The sequence below is a fragment of the Rhododendron vialii genome, chromosome 8a, assembly GCF_030253575.1.
Source record: "Rhododendron vialii isolate Sample 1 chromosome 8a, ASM3025357v1".
NCBI lineage: Eukaryota > Viridiplantae > Streptophyta > Magnoliopsida > Ericales > Ericaceae > Rhododendron > Rhododendron vialii.
The window spans coordinates 36126269-36147611 of NC_080564.1; the positions used below are offsets into that span (position 1 = coordinate 36126269).

The 21343-nt window shown below is 39.0% G+C and overlaps 2 protein-coding genes and 1 long non-coding RNA gene across 7 annotated transcripts; 1 reads left to right on the top strand and 2 right to left on the bottom strand.

Moving 5' to 3' along the window:
* Positions 1-219: 219 nt before the first annotated feature.
* LOC131336081 (pyrophosphate-energized membrane proton pump 2) lies at positions 220-14545 on the bottom strand. Of its 3 annotated transcripts, none has more exons than XM_058371731.1 (15): positions 14411-14545; positions 12867-13179; positions 11020-11223; positions 8910-9061; positions 8681-8828; positions 8472-8604; positions 7385-7557; positions 4859-4979; positions 3260-3447; positions 2746-3183; positions 2450-2614; positions 2201-2356; positions 2000-2111; positions 1333-1552; positions 220-712 (listed from the first exon to the last, which is right to left on the bottom strand). In XM_058371731.1, exons 2-15 carry the CDS (start codon positions 12957-12959, stop codon positions 613-615), a joined length of 2403 nt encoding a protein of 800 aa, XP_058227714.1. In that variant the 5' UTR covers positions 12960-13179; positions 14411-14545; the 3' UTR covers positions 220-612. The 3 variants fall into 3 exon arrangements, with proteins under 3 accessions (XP_058227714.1, XP_058227713.1, XP_058227715.1); XM_058371730.1 differs by lacking the exon at positions 14411-14545 and adding an exon at positions 14092-14399; XM_058371732.1 differs by lacking the exon at positions 14411-14545 and adding an exon at positions 13986-14067.
* Positions 14546-16300: 1755 nt separating this feature from the next.
* On the bottom strand, positions 16301-21302 carry LOC131336082 (vacuolar-processing enzyme). Of its 3 annotated transcripts, none has more exons than XM_058371733.1 (10): positions 21186-21302; positions 18947-19158; positions 18697-18861; positions 18444-18600; positions 18171-18253; positions 17872-18068; positions 17590-17638; positions 17159-17368; positions 16762-16968; positions 16301-16635 (listed from the first exon to the last, which is right to left on the bottom strand). In XM_058371733.1, the coding sequence occupies exons 1-10, from the start codon at positions 21292-21294 to the stop codon at positions 16498-16500; spliced, it is 1527 nt and encodes a 508-aa protein (XP_058227716.1). In that variant the 5' UTR covers positions 21295-21302; the 3' UTR covers positions 16301-16497. The 3 variants fall into 3 exon arrangements, with proteins under 3 accessions (XP_058227716.1, XP_058227718.1, XP_058227717.1); XM_058371735.1 differs by lacking the exon at positions 21186-21302 and adding an exon at positions 20973-21107; XM_058371734.1 differs by lacking the exon at positions 21186-21302 and adding an exon at positions 20914-21035.
* On the top strand, positions 19161-21035 carry LOC131336085 (uncharacterized). The gene is made up of 2 exons (XR_009202746.1): positions 19161-20842; positions 20878-21035. It is a non-coding gene; the product is annotated as an uncharacterized LOC131336085 (long non-coding RNA).
* Positions 21303-21343: the final 41 nt, after the last annotated feature.

Below are 21343 nucleotides of genomic sequence, written 5' to 3' on the forward strand. Positions count from 1 at the left end.
CCACAAACACCCTTCCAACGGACGTTTTACTCCAGCAAACCTTTAGTTACAGACCGATGCTTGCCACAATCTTCTTTAGATTCCTTTTCCAAACCCAAAAAAAGTACCCTTCACTTTTCCAACTCTTCAAGTACCTACGCTGAAAGAAAATCATTCTATATGGAGAACTAATCCCCAATGAGAGCCTCAATGTGGTGCAACGACATCATCCCATTGGTATTTTGTACCTGTAAATGCCGGAGTTATTATGACAAAAAATCACCTGTCAAACATCCCATGTATGCGGACCCAGAATCTGCCATATTGTTATTCGGCATTAGAGCATTAGAGCATGCTCTGTTACACATAAGAACACACTAATAGCCAAAAAATGATCCATCGGTCACGTACACATTTGTACTGTGTAGAAGCAAAAAGAAAAAGAAAGAAAGATTACATATGATTATTCGCTAAAGTAGGCCATCAGCTAATTTCTCAATTAAATTAAAGAGTATTACGTAACTATTATCAGGCACCCTCCACGTCATAGTAGCTACCTCTACATCCGCAACAAGTATGAATAATATAGGGATATGGTGCAGTCTGGGGAGTAGACTTCATTGTGAACAACTCTCAAAGAAAGACAGGAGCCATGACGAGAGTTATCGTTGCAAGCATTTTGATAAGGACATGAAGAGAAGGCCCCGCAGTGTCTTTGAATGGGTCTCCCACACTGTAAACCAATATCATCGAAACAAAAACATTGAAACAGCATAGCTGAAACTTCAGGAAATAAGTTAGCAAGGAAAAATGATAATGCATATTTAGTGTTCACCATGACAGCCAACCCCCCATCCCTACTACAAAAGATAAACATCATAACTGATGGCAAACAAGACAATCTGCCAATTACACAGCCATTTCAATGCCCAAGCATGTATACTTGTTTCCAAACCTCAGATACACGTGTTTGAGAGCATGAACTTCCAATATCAGAGGTATTTTTGTAACTTCATTAATATATATTTCTCCAAGTTATCCTTATTCACTTTTCTACTTAGAAAACAAAGGAACTTGTCAAACGCAGCAAAAGTGAAGTGGCATGGATTTTTAAGTCTGTCCATCATTTTAGTTGTGACGAAAAAGTAAAAGTATAGTCATGCTGAGCTAGAAAAAGACAGGAAAGTTGAGAGTTAAGACATTGTTCCTCTTAAAACAAAGGTTTAACTAGCCATCTGGAGTCTGGACCAGGATAAGAGGAAAAACAACCAATACTCCTAACATTACCGATGCACCATAAACACGATGAAAAAGTATTGGAACCAGCACAACCAAAATAATAATGCTACTTACGTATCGCCAGTAACAGCTGCTTTATGGCAGTCACTCCCTTTGCCTCCAAGAGCACCAGTCTCTATGTACTTCTTTGCATTATCCCAAGCACCACCAGCAGTGTTCAGGAAAAGAGCCATAAGAATACCAGAAACCGTTGCAAACATCAACATAGAAGCAACAACTTTAGCCCCAAGTAGAGGTTGTCCAGTATAGAATCCCAAAATCCGGAACACCAAACCTGTGTAAAGAAAAAATCAGACCTCACAGACCAATTGCGCCCCAGCATGAAAAGGAGATTAAAAAAACTTGTGTATACATCTCCAGAAGACAAGCCGAGATATCTAGATAGCAGAATCCGATATACTAGTGGGCTAGTTACAAAAATAATAATAAAAAAGCGAGTATTTCAGAGTCTGGTGAGCCAAAACCCTCACGGCCATGTCCATACCCTCAATCACATCAATTGTTCAACTCAAAAATGTAAATAACCTCAGAGTTACAAAAAACCTCAATTATTTTCATGGTCAGACCAGATGTTACTTGGCACCTGAAGCACAAATGCTATAATATATCAAACTGTCACCTGCCTAAATTCCAAATTTGGTGATAATCTGATGGATTGCTATCTCATTTATAGAATTGCTATCCAATTTGGGTCTAAGAGCAAAGACAGAAGATAACTCACCAACAACTATAGGCGAAACAATAGCCAAGGCACCAGGTTTTATCATCTCCCTCAAAGATGCCGATGCCACAATGGCAACACAACGACCATAATCTGGTTTCTCCTTATATTCCTGTAGCAATCAGGTTCATTATAACAAAATTAATTGGAAACCAAGATTCATAGTACAACGTAAAGATCACTTGAGATACTAGGACTCACCATGATACCAGGCCTCTCAATAAACTGTCTTCTTACTTCATTAACAACCTCTTGAGCAGTTCGACCAACAGCAGAACAGGCCCATGCACTAAATAGGAAAATAAGCATAGAGCCCAGCAATCCACCAACAAATACTTCTGGGATGGCAATGTCAACCTGTAAACAGAAAGCAGTTCTAAAACCAAGCTGCATAGAGTAGTGAAAGAAACATGACAAAGCATGCAAAGTGGGATTACAGAATGTACCTACCTGTGTAAAAGGTACATGAGCAAATGCAGCTACCTCATCCATATAGGCACTGAACAGAAGGAAAGACGCAAGTGCTGCAGATCCAATGGCAAACCCTTTCGTTGTAGCTTTTGTGGTGTTCCCAACCGCATCAAGTACATCAGTGATCTCCCGAACACTTTCAGGCTGCAAGTTACATGTCTAAATTAAAAGGCCCACAACCCATGTAGCCAAAAAAAAAAAAAAGGCAAATGACAAAAGAAAAAAAGTCCTACTTTCAGATAGGCACAACATTTCCACAGAATTGACAGGGTTACCTGCTGACTCATCTCTACTATTCCACCTGCATTATCAGCTATTGGACCGAACATATCCATGGTGAGAACATAAGCTGCAGTGCTAAGCATTCCCATCGTTGCTACAGCTGTTCCAAACAACCCACCAGTTGGATTTCCAGCATCATCAACCAGTCCAGAAGTGCGACCTAGCCAGAAAGCTGAAACAATAGATGCACTTATGACGAGAACAGGAAGAGCTGTGGATTCCAGACCCAAACTGATGCCAGCAATTATGTTAGTGCCATGCCCTGTGGAGCTAGAAAGAGCTAATGTGCGTACTGGCTCATGCTTGTAATCGGTGTAGTACTTAGTGATCCAAACAAAAACGTACGCCGTCATAATTCCAACCAAACCACACAATGCAAAGTGCAACCATGCTGAAGGAGCTTGTTCAGTATACAGCATCCACCGTGTAGACTGTAAAAATAGTGCAAACAGTAATTTACAGCAGCGAAGAAGAAAGTCTATTCCAACAATATATACAAATTATTACCAGTCCAAAAGTTACAACAGCCAATAGAATTGTAATAGAATATCCTTTCTGAAGAATTGCCATAGGGTCCTCCATGGCACCAATAGATCCAGTATCACGTGTGCCACGTATGGAAAATATACCAACAGTTGATATCACCAGATCAAATGAGTGAACCACGAGAGGAAACAAAATAAAGCCAGATGGATCTGCAAAATCAGAAGGAATTATGAGAAGCCTCACCCTTTAAGCAACAATTAATCACTAACAAACTAACACATACTATGAACTACAAATGTCCACTAAAATAAATCGGATGTGGCCTGCTTATCTACTGGTTCCTAAACCTTAGTTGCACGAAGCGGGAGCAGGAGCGGGAGCGCAGGACAAGTAGAAGATCCTATGGTTAGGAGTGTTGAGCGAGCCTATATACAAAATATACACTTTTATTTTTTAATGAGAATTATATATAGAAACAGATTGAAAATTTGGCATTACCAAAAATATTACAAGTCCTGTCAAAGCCCAAAAAGAATAAATAAGCACAAGTTCATAGTACAAAATGAATAGAAAAGCTCCTCATAATATATTAGGCCCAATTGCTTAGCCCAATTTAATAGAGGAGCCCAAACATAAAACTCAGCATTTCTTCAATTTAATAGTTGAGTCCAATAGGCCCAAGTACAAACCCTATCATCTCATATTGTCCTCCGAATATGCTCCCACCATGGTCAGAATCGCACCCCTATGCATAAGGAGTCGTGCTCCCATCGTGAATCTTACTCGGGGGCACAGATCAGCGCTCCTGTGTTGGAGCAAGACCTATTTGCACGAACCCTGCTACTAAGTTCCAAACCTTGTTAACAGCTGTTGAGAGATATCAGGGGTTCAAAACATGGAGTTACTGGGTTAAGAGGGTTGCGGTAACTTTTATGGTATGGCACAGAAAAGGGTATGAAAAGCATCCAACATTATCTCAGCTGTAACAAAAGACCCTGCAATTAAGAGACGTGCCAGAATACTAAATCCTTCTGCTAGAAAATAACAGTGAGAAAGGCACCACACAACTCAAGATCTCAAAAGAATGCATGAAAATCTTTGGCTGACCTCAAGGCTTCTTGAATCTAATAGCTATCAGCTAATCCAGAAACCAATAAGTTCCGCACATGTATAAAATCACTCGCCTCATAATCGGAGAAGGGAAAACTCTATATTGCAAACACCATGGCTGTCAAACTGCTGCAGAAGCTCCCTTAGTTTTATTGCTAGAGCCGGAAGGCAATAGCAATGTCATAAGTGCACAAGGTGCAACCATGGTCTGCTTTCCAAAATAATATACCAGACCAACATTTCATAGAAGAAGTACTAATCCAATGTATAATACCAGAATACAGGTAGTCTTAAAGATTAACCAGACCTCACAGACAAAGACAATATACAAACGTGAATGAGTTAATCTCAAGGCTAAGAACTATGTGAATCCTTGTGTTTGAGAGTGTCAATGACCAACACCAAGGGCATGCACCTGGAGGAGTTGGCCATCCAACTGACCGTAAACAAAGAAAAACAAGTAGATATAGTTAACTTTCTACCATCTACATACATAGAAAGGGCACTTGCCTTCAATTTTGCAGCGTTGGGCCATTGTTCCTCCAAGGATCATCGCACTAATAATTTCTGCTGCAATACTTTCGAAAAGATCAGCACCTCGTGCTGCACAATCACCCACATTGTCCCCAACCTGCAATGTGAAATCAAATTATTAGAGGAAATCACACAACTTATTATGAGGATCACCTATGTTGCACAATCAATAAGTCAAACAGGCAAAAAGCTGGCGTATCAAGGCCATCTATACTTTTCCATTGTTTTCAAATAATGTCTCAAGTATTATACAAATACCTCCCAGTTGTACAAACAAACCACAACGAAGGCGCCAGTGTTCTAAATGGCGCTTGGCGCTAGTCGGGTGGCGACCCGCCACCAAGCGATTCGGCGTTTTTTTCCAAAATTTTATTTTTAGATATTTTTAAGGCAATCAAGCTCTGCCAAGCCCACCGCCTAGCTCTGCCAAATCTCCCTTAGCCGCCTGGTCACCAAGCTCCGCCAAGTTCTGCCAAGTCTGCCGCTAAGCTCTGCCAAATCTCCCTATCCGCCGAATGAGCCGCCGAGGGTGAAATCATGGCGCCCAGCGCCTAGGTGCCGCCGAGGCCGCCATTTAGAACACTAGAAGGCGCCAAGGGGAAACTAAGATCTAAAGGATAATGTTCAAGAGATACACCTTGTTACAAGGAGACCAATCACTAAAACTCCTGCAGAGCCACTAAGAAAACTACTTTGCTCCATAAGTTCTTTAATTATGCTTGAGAAAATCATATGAAGAAAAACTCCACGTGTCATGCTTCGAGTCATATCTACCACACAGCTGGTCCCAAGCCCGGACAAAGGAGAAGAGTTGTGCGTTAGGTAGCTGATAGCTAGCACATAAAAGATCCCAGTTATATCCTTATGAAATATACTAGTTGGATGGTCAAGTGGCTGAGTGCTACGGGGGTGTTGCGATTGTAGGATACCCAAAAAGTTGAAGGGGAAGTACTACCGTACCGCCATAAGATTAGCCATGCTATATGATACGGCGTGTTGGACTACTAAGAAACAACATGCGGTCAAGACAAGTGTAGTTTAAATAAAAATGTTGAAATTGATGTGCGGTAAGACTTTGTAAAACAGAATTAGAAATGAAAAACCTCCGTGCGATGGTAGCGGTAGCGCCGCTTAGAAGATAAGACGAGACAGAATAGGTTACTGTGGTTTGCACACTTTTATCATAGATTGTTAGATGCAATAATTAGGAGGAGTGATATGGTTGCGATAGAAGGCAATTGGAGAGGTAGAAGGCAATTGGAGAGGTAGAAGGCAATTGGAGAGGTAGACCAAAATTGACTTTAGAGGCAGTAATTTGAAAGGATCTAGGTTAATTGGATAGCACGAATGACGATGCCTGTGATAGAACTCAATGGAGAAAAATGTAGCTGACCCCAATTGATTGGGACTAAAGGCTCAATTTGGTTTGGTTTGGTTAAAATCAAATGAAAAATATTCTAAGAGTTCTCCAAACAACTTCTTGGCTCTTGCCCTCCCCACCAATTAAAGGATTTAAACAGCAGCCCTTCACAAGTAAAACTTAACAAATCATAAAATATTACCTATGTTATGTAAAAAAACACACAGGCGCATGAAGAATAGAGATCAAGCAAATCTAAAAATTCACGTGGTTCGGCAAGATGACAGACACCAGGTTTCACTACATTATGAACAAGGAAGAAGAAGATACAATGATAGTCTAGGGTAGCCAGCATATATAACGCTAGGGAGTACATAATGAATTGCCATAATACCTTTATTACTCTCAGAAAATCATGACGAACAATATTGGGGTAGTGAAGAAGTCTCCCCACTATTACCCGACCTTCTCACTCGAGGCCAAATCAAATGCCGTCAAGCAGATATCACATCAGCTTCTGGTGAAACCCACTACAATGACACCATAGTGGCCCAGAGCCCAGATGCACGCATCGTCTTATATACCACAAGTAACCACCCATGTTCTAGCCAAAATGCCTAGCATACAATCAACAAATAAACGAGGGTCATTGTCCCCGCTCGCATATCCACAAGTCAGACTTCTGTTGTGGACTCAACACACACGTGCTTAGCTAGGGGTTGTAGCATTTGCACCCATTTCAACCGCTGCGCCCTATTGATATTTGAATAGCATCATAAACTTCATTAAGCATTACTTCAAACAAGTAATTTTCATTAGCTTGAAGTGTTGAACATGTTACAAGTTTGATCACAGTTGTTACTTGTTACAACCGTGTCTGTACCATACAATTTAAATTTCAAGACACATTCACCTAAAACAAACTACAATTCCAAGTCCTTCAATCTATAGTCAAGATGAACAGTCTTACCCTTTACACAAAAGCGAAAATCTAAAGAAACTACAATATGAAACCAAGTAAAATAGTCCACTGAGTTCGTACTTCAAATTATGGCTTATAACTGTCCAAAACCTTATAGGATGCACTCATGCAACATGATGTACACAAACAAAGCTAAATAACAAAGGAATTCATTATATACCAAGTCGGCAATGACAGCAGGATTGCGTGGATCATCTTCAGGTATCCCCTGCTCTACTTTCCCAACAAGGTCAGCTCCAACATCAGCGGCTTTCGTGTATATTCCACCACCCAACTGAGCAAAAAGGGCGACAAATGAAGCTCCAAAGCCATATCCCACGAGAAGAAGAGGCACTGCAAGAGAAATGAATATAAAAATGCAATACACAATTAGACATGTTGATTCAAAATCAACATAACCATACAGAGATGCTAGTTCGACAAACAAAATATCTATAGACAAGCCATAAATGGACCCACATAATGTATGCATACCACCAAAACTGTTGCTAAACCCAAATTCCAACAATTGTTGACAAATCAAACGAACCTCTAGCTTAAGTATACATTTCAATAAAGAAATCTCAAATTTACCGGAGTACTACTTTTTGTCTTTCCAAGTAAATGGGCATCAAAACCAAGATCCAGAGGTCCCAGCAGAAATAGGTTTCCTATGCATAGCACTTACTAAGCAATACATGTACCAAATCATAACACCTATAGAAATTAGAATAGATGTGCCACTACTTGACCAAATGAATCAGGAAACTAATCATTTCATGTCACTTTGTTCACTAGACAATAAAGTTCTACATTCATCAGTAACGTAAATCCACTAATCAATCAATTCAGCAGGACCAACCATGTTAGCCACCAACTATTCATGAGGCTCTTTTATCTTTTCATTAACGACTGGGAGGTGTTCCATACCACCTGCTCTCAATATTGGGGTTCGGGCCCGCCTTTCATTGGAAAGCCTGCCTCCTCGAACATCGGCTCAAGGCATTTTCTCTACCCCTTCTAACAGGGTCACCTTACGTCCATTGAATTGCACTGAGTAATCAGCAAAAAAATAGGCTAGGCATCCAGGTATGGCCCTGAATCGGGGTTCTCAAGGCCAGTGAATTGTTTCAGTTTCAAGTAAAAAAAGTAGTTTCCGAGCCCTTTGAAAATTGTTAAAATCTCCATAAAGCTAAGATAGATTAAACTTCACCGAGGTAGCAAGTTCCATTTTAATGACTTAATGAAAGAGAGAAGTTGCCACTTACAATCAGTCACTTTCATTGAACCTGGTGAATCCACCCCCAACCAAACATAAAATGTGGCATAAAGGATGGCAACCCCAATAACTGCCATGCCAACAACAACAATAGCTGAGAAGCCACCAGCACGAACGGCGATCTGAATGTAAAATTGCTAATTAAGATGAAAACCTGAGAGTAGTTTCAATGGGCCATGAACGAGAGAAGAAGAATACCTGCAATGCCTCCCTTGCAGAACGTCTTGCAGCGCTAGAGACTCGAACATTTGCACGAACAGACACCCACATTCCAACATATCCAGCTATACCTGAACACAGAGCCCCTAGGAGAAAAGAAGCAACAGTAATAAATGCAGATGTGTACCTGCATAAAGAAGGGGAAAGGGTACAATCAGCAAGACATCAAAGGTGACAAATATAACACAAACACAATGTCTATTATCACCTCCCCAAACCAGAAGACTCTTGTTGAGGAGTAGTACTCCGAAACAAATATATGCCAAGGATAACCAGTGCAAGTAAAACTGCCATCTTGGAGATAGTCCCATACTGGGTCCTGAAGAAGCCTTCAGCTCCATCACGTATTGCATCTGATATCTACAAAATCAAATGATAATCTCAGGAGAGTAACAGTCCGAGAAAATAGCACAAACTTACAAAATTCTGTTTCAGTTTGATCTTCATAAGAGGATATCCTCAAGAAAGAAAACTAGTTGCTTATAGAAGATAATGGGGCATATGTTTAGGACTAATTGAATATTGAACAATACATGGACGAATATATGTACAGAGATGTTGACAAGTCTTTATAATATCTTACAATAACTTTTCAGAAGTGACACTGAAGAATTCCAATAACTTTGTTCCCTCTCTCCATATTCTTCTCTTTCCTACTTATCCTTTCTCGTTTATCCACTCTTTTCTCTCCTTCCGCTTACTTCTCATCTTCTTCTTGGTTTCAAACAAAGTAGTGTGACACCTTAGAGATGCACCATTACTATTTATTTATTTGATAGGTAAATAAATATATAAGAAAGAAGGCATTAAGGGAATGCCACCCGAATACAAAAAGAGGCCACACGACAAAAAGGCCCTATACACTTCCATGCGAAAGGAAAAGCTCAAATCAATCTAAGAATTGATCAAGAGACGGATAACAATCTCTCTTGGCCCAACTATACAAGCTATTCACCAAAAAAATTTGATACTATGCAACGATTTTTCGACCCCTTCGAAACATCTAGCATTTCTTTCCCGCCATATGATCCACATCAAACAAAGATGAATCAAATTCCAAACCTGCTTTCTCTTCTTTCCCACTTTAGCACCTTTCCAAGCAATTAGGAGTTCCGTCACATTTCTCGACAAAGCCCACCAAATCCCAAACCAAGAAATCACCATGGACCAAAGCTCCCATGCCACCGGGCAATGAATAAGGAGATGATCAATGAATAAGGAGATGATCAACCATCCCCGCATCCCTTTTGCACAAACAACACCAATTGACAATAAGAATCCGCCTTCGGATCAAGTTATCAATGGTGAGAATTTTACCTTGAGCCGCACACCACACAAAAAAGCTTACCTTTAATGGCGTCATCGTCTTCCAAATTGCTTGCCAAGGAAAGGAAGGATTACCCCTCCCACAAAGAGATTGATGGTAGGATTTCACATGTAAAGAACCATCTTTTGATAAATTCCACCGCACCTCATCCTCCCTTTTTCCTCCCCTTCTCCTATCCTTCTAATATCATACACTCTAGAAATCAAAGCCAACAAAGCCTCTTCCTCCCACTCATTAACATCCCTCGTAAACGAATGTCCCAAACTATAACTCCTTGAAAATGGAGATAATCAAATACGCTAGCTTCCCTGTCACAAGCCAACATAAAAATACTTGGGAACGCTTCCAGCAAACTCACTTCCCCACACCACACATGCTCCAAAAACAAAACCCTTTTCCCATCACCTACCGCCAAATAAGTATTCTTTTTAAAAGCATCTCACCCATTCATTATTCCCCTCCAAAGCGCCACCCCATAAGGCAATTGCACTTGCAAAGATCACCAATCTCCCCATTCGCAGCCATACTTAGCAGCAACTACCTTCCTCCACCATCTGTCTCTTTTACATGCAAATCTCCAAAGCCATTTGCCCAACAAAGCTTGATTGAACAACTTTAACTGCCTCACTCCCAAACCTCCCTCTCTAATGGGCGCACAGACAGTGTCCCAATCAACAAGATGGTATTTGAATTCCTCCCCCACCCCTCCCCAAAGAAATCTCTTCGAATCTTTTCTAACCTCTTTGCCACCGACACCGGAATAACAAACAAAGACATAAAGCAAGTAGGCAGACTTGAAAGTGTGCTTTTCATTAAAGTAAGTCTACCATTACTATTTACTAGACCTAAATCATGGCGTCCATACGTGCAAAAGGTCATTCCAATGAGATGGGGAAAAAACATCAACTACAGAACTATGATAACAATTCATAGAGATCAAGGGAGAAGAGGTATCAATACATGGAGCCAAAAACATAGGACCCAATTGTACCTGAACCATCTCAGTTGGCCCTTCATCCTTTGAGAGAACCCATTTGGTGAGATATATCGATATGAGAAAGCTGATGATGCAAACAGTAAAAACAAACACAATAATCGGAGAGGTTCTTGCTCCAACATAAAAGACAGCTCCCAATCCCAAGAGCACAAGTATAAAAACAACACGAACGTTCATTCTCATGAGAATACGGAATATCTGCAAGAGGACCCAATCTATCAATACTTTCAAAAAGAAGAAAAAAAAGAGAGACAATCTGTGTGTGTGTGTGTGTGTGTGAGAGAGAGAGAGAGAGAGAGAGAGAGAGAGAGAGAGAGAGAGAGGGGCAGGGGGAGAAACAATAGTAAGGAGTGCATATCATAGTGACAAGGAAAAGCAACATAACAACTTGGGGAAAGGTTCATCTTTTTGAAAGTAGTAAGAACATCATTCTATATGTGACAAGGAAAAGCAACATAACAACTTGGGGACAGGTTCATCTTTTTGAAAATAGTAAGAACATCATTCTATGATATACTACAAGAAGTGGTCGACCAAATTACTACAAGAAGTGGTGCAATGGTAACTGGTAGTCATTTAGCACAAGTTACATAAGAACATACTTAATAAGGTACTGAAATAGTAAGCAATGCACATATTGGCAAGCAAAATTAAGACAACTAAACAAGAAAAAAAAATACTTTTTGGAAGTATATGAACATCATTATGCCAGTTCTTTACTTTATCATAGAAAGTGAGAAGGGCTTGCCAAGGTGACTGTAAGACAATATTAGTTGCATTCAAGCCCTATAAAAATTCGTTTACTCAAACAAAGAAACCAATCAGCTTGATAGCACATGATCACCATTCCAACTATAGCTTTGAACCATCCAGCATCTGATTGGGCCCATAACACCAGCACTGCAAGTATCCAAAAGTTTGTATCAAGTACTTATGCCTTACAGGATGGATCTGGACCAATTGTTTTAAGAAAAAAATGGGGGGCAAACTCCAAGAATCTGAGCCAAACGCTAGAAGGGCTTGTATCTTGTTAATCCTACTTCAGCCCAAAAGCAGGCCCCGATGGCACATCATGCTCACCCCCACTTTCGACAATACGGCATTTGATGATTGAACATCACAGGGCTTAATTCCTCTGAGTTTCAAGACTCAACCTGCAAACCAACAGATAGGGACGAAGCCACCCGCAAGAAAAGTACAAGTTGTCACATGCCATTTTAAGCAAATATCGGAGTTTCACGCATAATAATGAAGCAAACTTGAACCTTAACACGAGTTTCTAGGTGAGAGGTGTTGAGCCACATTTGCCACATCCTTGTTCAGGTGTAGAGTGACTGACACGGGTACTACATACATTACAAAGAGTCATGTGGTGTTATTCTTACAAGACTTTTTGTTTTGTTTAGGCCTTTTGATTCTTGAAACGTTACATTTGTGTAACTTCTATGATTTTATCACAGGGTATCCTCTATACTTATAAGAAAATGTCCTTTTCTAACAGCACATACTTGATCAAGAGCAGATTGTCTTCAGTCTCAAAGGAAAGACTGCTACGACAGCTAGACAGTTAGGGATTTAAGGCAGCATAAACCAAGCATTCATCCAATCGAGAGCACATCTTGCAATTGGCATTACAATAGGCAGTGAAAGATAAGAACGTTGAAGCAATAAGGTTCCACTACTATAATCAGTCTTCTCTACGAATACAGCAACATAACAGACAAGAAACGACAGAATAGTCCACAGGCAACACAATAGGATATCTGATTACCGGTAAACAGGAAAGATAACATTCTACAGAAGAATGAAGACAACATAGAATATCTAGATATGGTCCTTACCAATGGGGTATAAGGTTTACTACGCATGTTGGGGAAAGTCCTTGGCCTATCTTTATAAGGCCCCAAATTGCCACTCTCCATATCGTCTTCCATCGCAATAGCATGTGAGGAATTCGACCTCCGAGCAACAGGGAAAGGGTTGAACCCGCCAATTTGGGGCAAGTCACCCCCTGAACCTGGTCGCTGAATTTTGAATGGTTTTTGCTGCACAGAAAATCTTAAGTCAACAGCTCAACTGCTAAAATAGCCACCAATCTTTTGTCTTGGGCCCGTGCTTCTCAGAGGTCTACAGCTACAAATCCTTTGCTGCTTCCTGGACACGCAAGGAGTTAGAAGATATTCACCTATCCAAGCCTTCAACACCATTCAAGAACTTTGATAAAACCACCAATCTCCATTGTACAAGCAAGCATTGCTGCATTAGCGGAAATAACATCTACTCATTGCAGTGGGGAATCAATAGCATAGATTCCAAGAACATAAATATGAAGAGAGAACTTCATAAGCAGCAATCATAGAAAACAACAATAGTTTGTCCAATATCAACACATCATGGGCATATTTTGAGGATAAATTAAGCTCCCCGAACAAGGACACCCTAATTTCTGGGCGACAAAAGGCATAATGGAAAATGAAGGGAAGTGTTCCTCAAATGCATGTCAGATGAAAATACAGGATAAGAAGACTTGAGGAATAGAAAGAAAATGTAAAACTGTATCTTAAACCAGCAGTCAATTTGCTTCGTCAAAAATTGGGTCAGTAAATCAAAACAGAAGGCCACCAGGCCAATGTTTGAAGTAATTACACCAAAAAATAAAAATTGAAGGAAAGCAGATATTCAAATACAATTGAAATGAACAATGCAATTATAAATATAAACCGAGAAATACAGTACTAGACAGTAACCAAAAAAGGTATGGTGGTCCTATATCAGAGAAGCCAAACGGAGCATAGGAAATCAGGGACTACAGCAGAGGATAGGTTAGCCAAAGACATTGAATTGAAACCAATAAAGACTGAATATGGGGATCAGAGACCCGGATAAAAAACAGGATACGATTATATCTCCACTACAAGGCACTGAAATAAACAAATACTAGGAAAGAGAGAAAGAAAAACCCTAGATCCAGTGGTGGTAAGACTAAGAACGTAAGATAGTTGATCGAAAGTGGAATAATAGGTGGTGAGGAAGGAAGGAAATTAAGATCTCCGACAGAGAGTTTACCTCACTCGGGTCGGTTCCCACCTCCTTGGATCGCAATCAGAAAATAACGAAGACTGAGTTTGTATTCTACGATACGAGAAGAGAGAAGCAGCGGGGAAATCTGTAATCTACTACCACTACTAGAGAGTGTGTGTGTGTATATATATAACACAAGTATATATTAAACAAAACAAAATGGGAAGAAGGGGAAACAAATAAAAAAAAAAAGTCAAAACCCAGGGGTGACAAATCAAGGAGGCTTGAACTGAAAAGAAATATACTAATAACTATCGCTTTTAAGAGAGAGAGAGAGAGAGGTGTTTCTGTAACCGCCACTTACGGAGGAAGATTCCAAGACCTTTTACCAGAGCTCTGCTAAAATGTGCTTTGAGAGAGGGGGAAAAAGATTTGCAACTTTGCAAGTATATTGTGGGATTCGGTCCCTCCACAGACAGAGAAAACAAGCATGCAGTTGCTCGTTGCTTCTTGTATCTCTTCTCCGAAAATGTACATCTCCCAAACGAGAGAAAATTAATGGAGCCACTCCATTAATTTCCGCCATTTATTTTGACAATTAAGATATGTTTTTAAAATTATTATCGGTAATAGATATTTATTTATCGTTAATAAATTATTTTTAATTTATTGTTTTTAATTTAAATCGTTCAAAATACTTTTGGACGATCGAGATTGAGCTATGAGATTTTCTCCTCTCCTGAGTACACTCTCTCATCCCGTAATGTAGTACTACTCCTATGATATATATTTTTTAATTACTTCTCTCTTTTCATTACTAGTAGTGGAGTAATTGTTACTCCTTTTGTTCTTTTCATAGACATGTAAATTGGAGTAATTAACAATCCTATTAACAGTCATGTAATTGGCCCTTAGCCTATCTGTCACTCTTGGTGGACCACCTTTAAATTACAGTTTCCTAATGAATATAATATCCGAACTGTTTTTTTGGTTTGGTAATGCCAAAAAAACAGTGTTGATATTATCATTTTCCTTCTTGATAAAAGCTTAATTATAGTTTTCCCCGTAGCATGCTTATATAGAAAAGACAAAAAGTAGTGGAATTCTTTTTAGTGAATAAAAAATTCTATTGTTATTGATTGACAAAACAAATTCAACCACCTCAATTATATACTCACAAATAACAATTTCATAAAGAAGCCTCCGAAAATAATAATCCCTCACGGCAGCCTTCAAAAACAGTATACCTCATTATTAACAAGCCAATATCTTTGCTATTTTTGCTTCATGCGAAGTTCATGTAGCAAATCTATTTTATCTTTAGCATTCTTCAAGACAGTAAAAATGTCCTTTTATTTAGCATCTTTGCATTTCAAAAGGCAATAATAATCTTTGAACTCCTCCTATCCTATAGTACACTAATTTTTTTTTTATCAGCAAAAATTTCATTAACTTATTAACTTATAACACGAAGTTACAAAGAATCAGAGATAATAGAATCTTGAATACACCGGCCTGGCGGCCTGACCATCCAAGACCCTCTTCTCCAAACCACACTGAAGAACTGATTTAGGCCTAACAGGCTGAACCCAAATCAGGATATATCCTTTTGGGACAAACCCACACCTAAAATATGCCTAAAAGCCCAAATCAATACAAATTAGCACAAAAAAGAAGAAGCCAAACCCAGTCTAAGTGTTGAAATTTCAACAAGTAGCTGGTCATCTTATATCCCTTTGTCTAATCCTATATATATATATATATATATATTAAAAGTGAAAAATCGACATCACTATCTCATCAAAGACCAATTCCAAAAAACTATAAATGTCCCATTTGCTTTATGAAATTCGTCAAGAAAAATGGAGATACTATGTAAAAAATAACAACAGTTTGTGGTTACCAAGAAAATCTATGACAAATTGTTAGTTAACAGTTTCAAAAGGAGGACGGAAAATACGAAGAAAACTATTCACCTTTATGTTTACTCCCATCATTTTCCAGGTTTTAGAAAGGAGGCGTCGGAGGTCATGATTGGAAAAAAACCCTAAAGTTGAGCGGGGAGTAAGCTTAGCTGGCAATAGGAAGTTAAGTTTTTAATCTCAACCAACCAACCAACCAACCAACCGGCAATACACACAAAATAGAGGAATTATGTCAAACGTACTTTTACAAAACCTGCAAATTAGGAGATTCACATCAACGAAACTTGACACATACATCTTATTTAAGCTTATATATAAAACATCCACTCTTGTGTATCAAAAGCTTCATTCATGGCGCAATCCCTCGTACATTAAGCAAAGTACATAGCCACTTAAACAGTTCATGTGTTATCTACAAGGAGCTTGTACTTCAAAACCATCTACTATTTTATTTTATCTATTTAACTATAGAGGGAACCTATAGCTGCTGCACGGAACCATGCAGCGGATGATGACTTGATGTTCATCACGCATGGCAAGCCGCAGCTGAAGCCATGGCCATCTGCTCCACCTTAACCCCGACATTACACATGTTAGCAATGGCGCGTGCGTATCTCCTACCATACCTCGACAGAGATCCACAATGTTCCTCATAAGTCCTCACCTGCACAAAATGAGTGCAACCAAAGCCTCCATAAGCACTCAATTTATTTGTTACTGTGTGTGACTATATTTGACACCTCCACAAAACTAAATAGTACGATTAGTAGATGGATGAGTAAACTCTCACAAGTGCCTTGAAGCAGCTCCAGTCATCTACAAGAGGCTGCCCAGCTGGTCTAACGGTTTCCAGTGTCATCAGACCATTTGCAGATCTGAACAAAATCTTCGCAATAGACATCATACTCTCGTCTATGTGTGCCCTATGCTTTATCGCATCACGCAATTGCTTCTCAGCCGTGAGTTTCTTTTGAGATCCTCTAGGAGCCCTGAGGTACTGGAGAAATGGGCAAAGTACTTCATGGATCAATAAAGGCAACAATTAATTCAAGGACAGTAAGTTCGCTCATTTTTGTGCAGATGACAGGTTCCGAAGACATTTTAAACCTGAGTTCGGTGTAACCTTGGATTTTCACATGCTCAGTGGAACAAAAAATAATGAATCAGGATTGACAAACAAAACAGACCTTGTGCCAAAAGTGAAAGAGCTCTGCATCACGTTGGCCAACAGCCTTCATAATTGGTGCCAAGGTATCGTGTCTGATGAAGGTATAGTTATCATTTGCAGGATTTGAACCCAAGTAAGAGAACAGAGGATTCTTGCCAAGCTTGGTATTTCCATACTTCATAACATGGGAGCTGCCCCCCTTATCCCCCTTTGCTGTCCGCCTCCGAACCTGTCAATCCAATCAAGATGAATCATTTGGACTGGTGGAGGCCACTCAAGCATCATTAATCAATAGACCATGAGCGTTAGTAGAACATTTCTAACTTTGACAAGAGATACACAGGATTATCTAGTGAAGCTATCCAAACTTCAAAGTTCTTACTTTCCATATTTCTACTCAATCTCAAGTTCTACAGAAATTCCAACTACTTCAGAAGATCGATATTTTACCACTTCATATTGCTGATCCAGAGTTTCTTTATGCAAATCATTGTTGTCACTGCCCAAAACAGAATAAAAAGCACAAAGCTTAGGGATTAATCAGGGAGTTGACTTGGAACACTTTTAGCTTCACTTTAGTCATAATAAAATTTCAAAATTTACTGGTGGTTTCCACACCCCTTCCCACCAAAAAAATGAGAAAAGAAAAAGGATATTTTTCCTTTCAGGAAGCCAAGTTTTCTTTGCATGCAAAACAGTGATCTTAAGAAAAATGGATACGTATGACCATACCTATCTTCCATCCAAGAAACACTATACACATCACCTAAACAAGTGCCATAAATCTCAACATCAGGATAGTTGTCAGGACAATAACTGGCAAAACTGCTCTCTGCTGGGTTGGAGGCTGTGGTTGCATATATGTTTAATCCTTCAGGAAGAAGGCCCTCAAATATACTCCCAGATTCACAGGCTTCAAGATAGAATACCTAATATAGAGGAACAAGAACTTCTTGATAAGTCGTTGAGTTCTCTTCAAAAGGTTTAACTATAATATCTCAAGAATAAATACCTGTGTGAGCAACACATACCATGCTTTTGAAGGTGTTAGAATCATGTTTTTTCTTCAGTACATCAATGAGATCACTGGCATACAAAGTTTCATCAGGCATCCCTGATAAAAATAACATCATGGACACCAGACCTTTAGCTTTACGGAATTATTACATCGTATATTTTAAAATGCTGGATCTCAAACTTCACTAGTTTTTCTTGAACTTCAGAAATCTTTGTTCAGTGACTACAAGTAATAATTCAGAAGATGATCCTACTTCAAAATCAAAACAATATGTTAAGCTACTAACCAAGAATCCCAGGACCGCCATGATCAGTATAATAAATGAATATATGATCCTCTGAACCAGTATCTAAAACCTTGCGACTGCCTCCTTTAAGAGCAGTTTTGTTTGCAAGTATAACGGCAAAGAGGTTATTGATACTTGCATCATGTCCAGTATAATCCTACGGAAACAAACTTTCGTACATTAAGAACATGAAAAAGAAGCGGTCATGGCCATATTCAGAAAGTGGAGATTTGAGGTCAATAAAGAAGATGACCTTGGGTACTCCTTCATAAACATCTTCACCTTGGGGTCTATTTATGATGATACCAGGTCTCGGGTTATGTTCACTGAATGCGATGTCGTCATACATGAAAACAATTATATTCTCATCCTTCAATCCACCTTTCCTCAGTATTTGATAGGCATGGCATACATCAGCCTGAAAGAAACTCAAAGAAGCACCATACTCTAGATCAAACAATCATTCAAACAAATTAGTAAAATCACTGGGAGCTAAATGTCACCTGATGCCTATAATTCTCATAGCCATTTGAACCTGCAATCAAAACGGCCCATCTAGTTCCCTTGCCAACAGGCTGAGTAACAACATGGAGAGATTCTGTTTGCACTGATGATAACTTGAATGAATGTTCGGAAAGCTGCTGACTCCCAAGGGAAAAGCTTAATAGTTCAAGGATGAGGAGAACCACAAGACTGTAACTAGTCATTGTGATAACTAGCAGAAAAATTGGGCAGAAAAAAAATTGTTATGGAATTGTTGATTGGTTGGCACTCACTTATGTAACCATCAGATATTTCACTTGGACAAAAAAAACCCTGAAAAAATGTGTGATCCTAACTGTTTATATCCAAGATCAAAACAGGAAATCAAGTTCTGCAGATGTATAACATAGAACAAGTACAATGAAATAGAAGGGGAGTTTTTGTTATTGTATTAGGCCCAAGGCACGTTGCTTTCATATGTGTCAGTGAACTGAAACTCTATAACTATCTCCATAGCTAAGCACAAATCCAGATAGTCTGAATTTAATACGAGACATTACCTCAAATAGCACTCATCTTACATCATAGCTTTGCTACGACTAATGGACTTAATGCAAATATTCATATCAATCCCAGTCTTTTGAGCAAGTTTGGAAGAACTCAGCTGTAATGGAAACAACAAGGTCGATTGTTACCTTGTCAAAAGAAGTCTCTGGGGATCATTTAAGCTGAGAACTAATTATTCCTATTAATGAAACAGATTTCAGCAATATGAAATTTCCTCGAAATGGAGATGGATTAATGAGAAAAACGTAAAAAGTCAGATCTAAATGAAAAAGGAGCGTGGACTATACGATTAAGTGTAAAGTAACTTTACTAATTTCCAGGTCAATACATTAAAAAATGTGATGAAAAAGGAGAAGAAAAATTCAAAACTATGATTTCAAGAAAAGCAAAAACGAAAGTAAGATAGCAATTTTAGCAGTGCTTATGTGTCTCCAAACTGAAAAGGCCAGTAACCTTGTCGGTGCTTGCTTCTTCTTCCCTAGTACCCCAGTTAGACCTTTTATCAATTCCCCAAAACTACACCTCTTGACCCCATCATTCTGTTACAGTATGTTCTTAATTTGAATTCATGCAGCCATATTTTTCTAGACCTACCAATTGTCTATGGATTTTTTTCATATTAGAAAAACCAAAAACGGCTAGAAAGGTAAATGAGAAAAAAGGTTACAAATAATGACAATACAACATATGGAAAGTTAGAAAGCCATTTTGTGAATTGTCATACACATATAAGCACACGTATCAGATACTGCTTAACCATCCTCCACGCGTTGTCTACGTGGCAGCGCTGCTTATTAATCATTATTGGTTCTCATAATCACCAACTACCTAATTAAACAATCCTTATCCTTTTCATCTCAGTAAATTCCAAACCTCCTAACTGGGTCGCACTTACACTCGTTAAAGCTAGGATTCTACTCTTTCCACCCATAGGTAATTCCAAACTTCTTACTTAATAAATGAGACATGAATCAACAAGGCATCCTTGTCTTTTCATCTCAAAAAAGGGCACCTAAAGCACTTTTAGTCAAGTATAATAGAAGAAGCATCAAAACAGTGCAGCCCATATTTAGTAAAGCAACAAAGAACAGCAACTACCACAACCCAGTAGACTAATTACACTAAAAACAAGAATCAAAAGGTTGTGTCTCCGACTTGGTAACCAGCTACACAGATAACTGAAAATGAGCCACCCCAAGCCACTTTCTGATTGTTTATCATTAATTGTCCGAATACTTCAACTCAAGCTTTTATATCCAAATTGTTTACTGGCAAGTTTGTTGTAAAATTTGGAAAAATTGTTCTCCCCAAAAATTAGATCTAGAAAATGTCATAACAGAAGAATGTTGGTCCTTAATGTGTCATAGTTGCAAGAATTCAACAGGACTTATAGTGACAAGGAATAAGAACATAAATAAACCTTCCAAGGAGAACATGGGGAGTCAGTCCTAATCATCTGTTGAAGAAGTAAGTAGTTACCAGAATGCCTTTGTGGCGCATAAGAGGAAGCAAACTGCGATGCCCAAACACAAACACCAGTGCAAACTTGAACGAACAAGGGAAGACTCTTTATAGAGCTTCACTCACATTCGAAGGGTTTAGATTTGATCTAGGTAAGAGAAAGATGAGGACAAAACTACAGATAATATTGTCATTACTGGGGTAGGATATCTTAACACAAAGCAAAAGTACCTGTCCCTTGGAGCCACTTTAACAATGGCAAGTTTTTCAAGAAGAAAAACACTTCTGCCACAAAATGGAACGGGTTATCCCAAATAAAGCAAGTTACGTTTCCAATCATCTGTTCATAGATAAATGACAAGGAATCTTTTAATTAGAAGATCTTATTC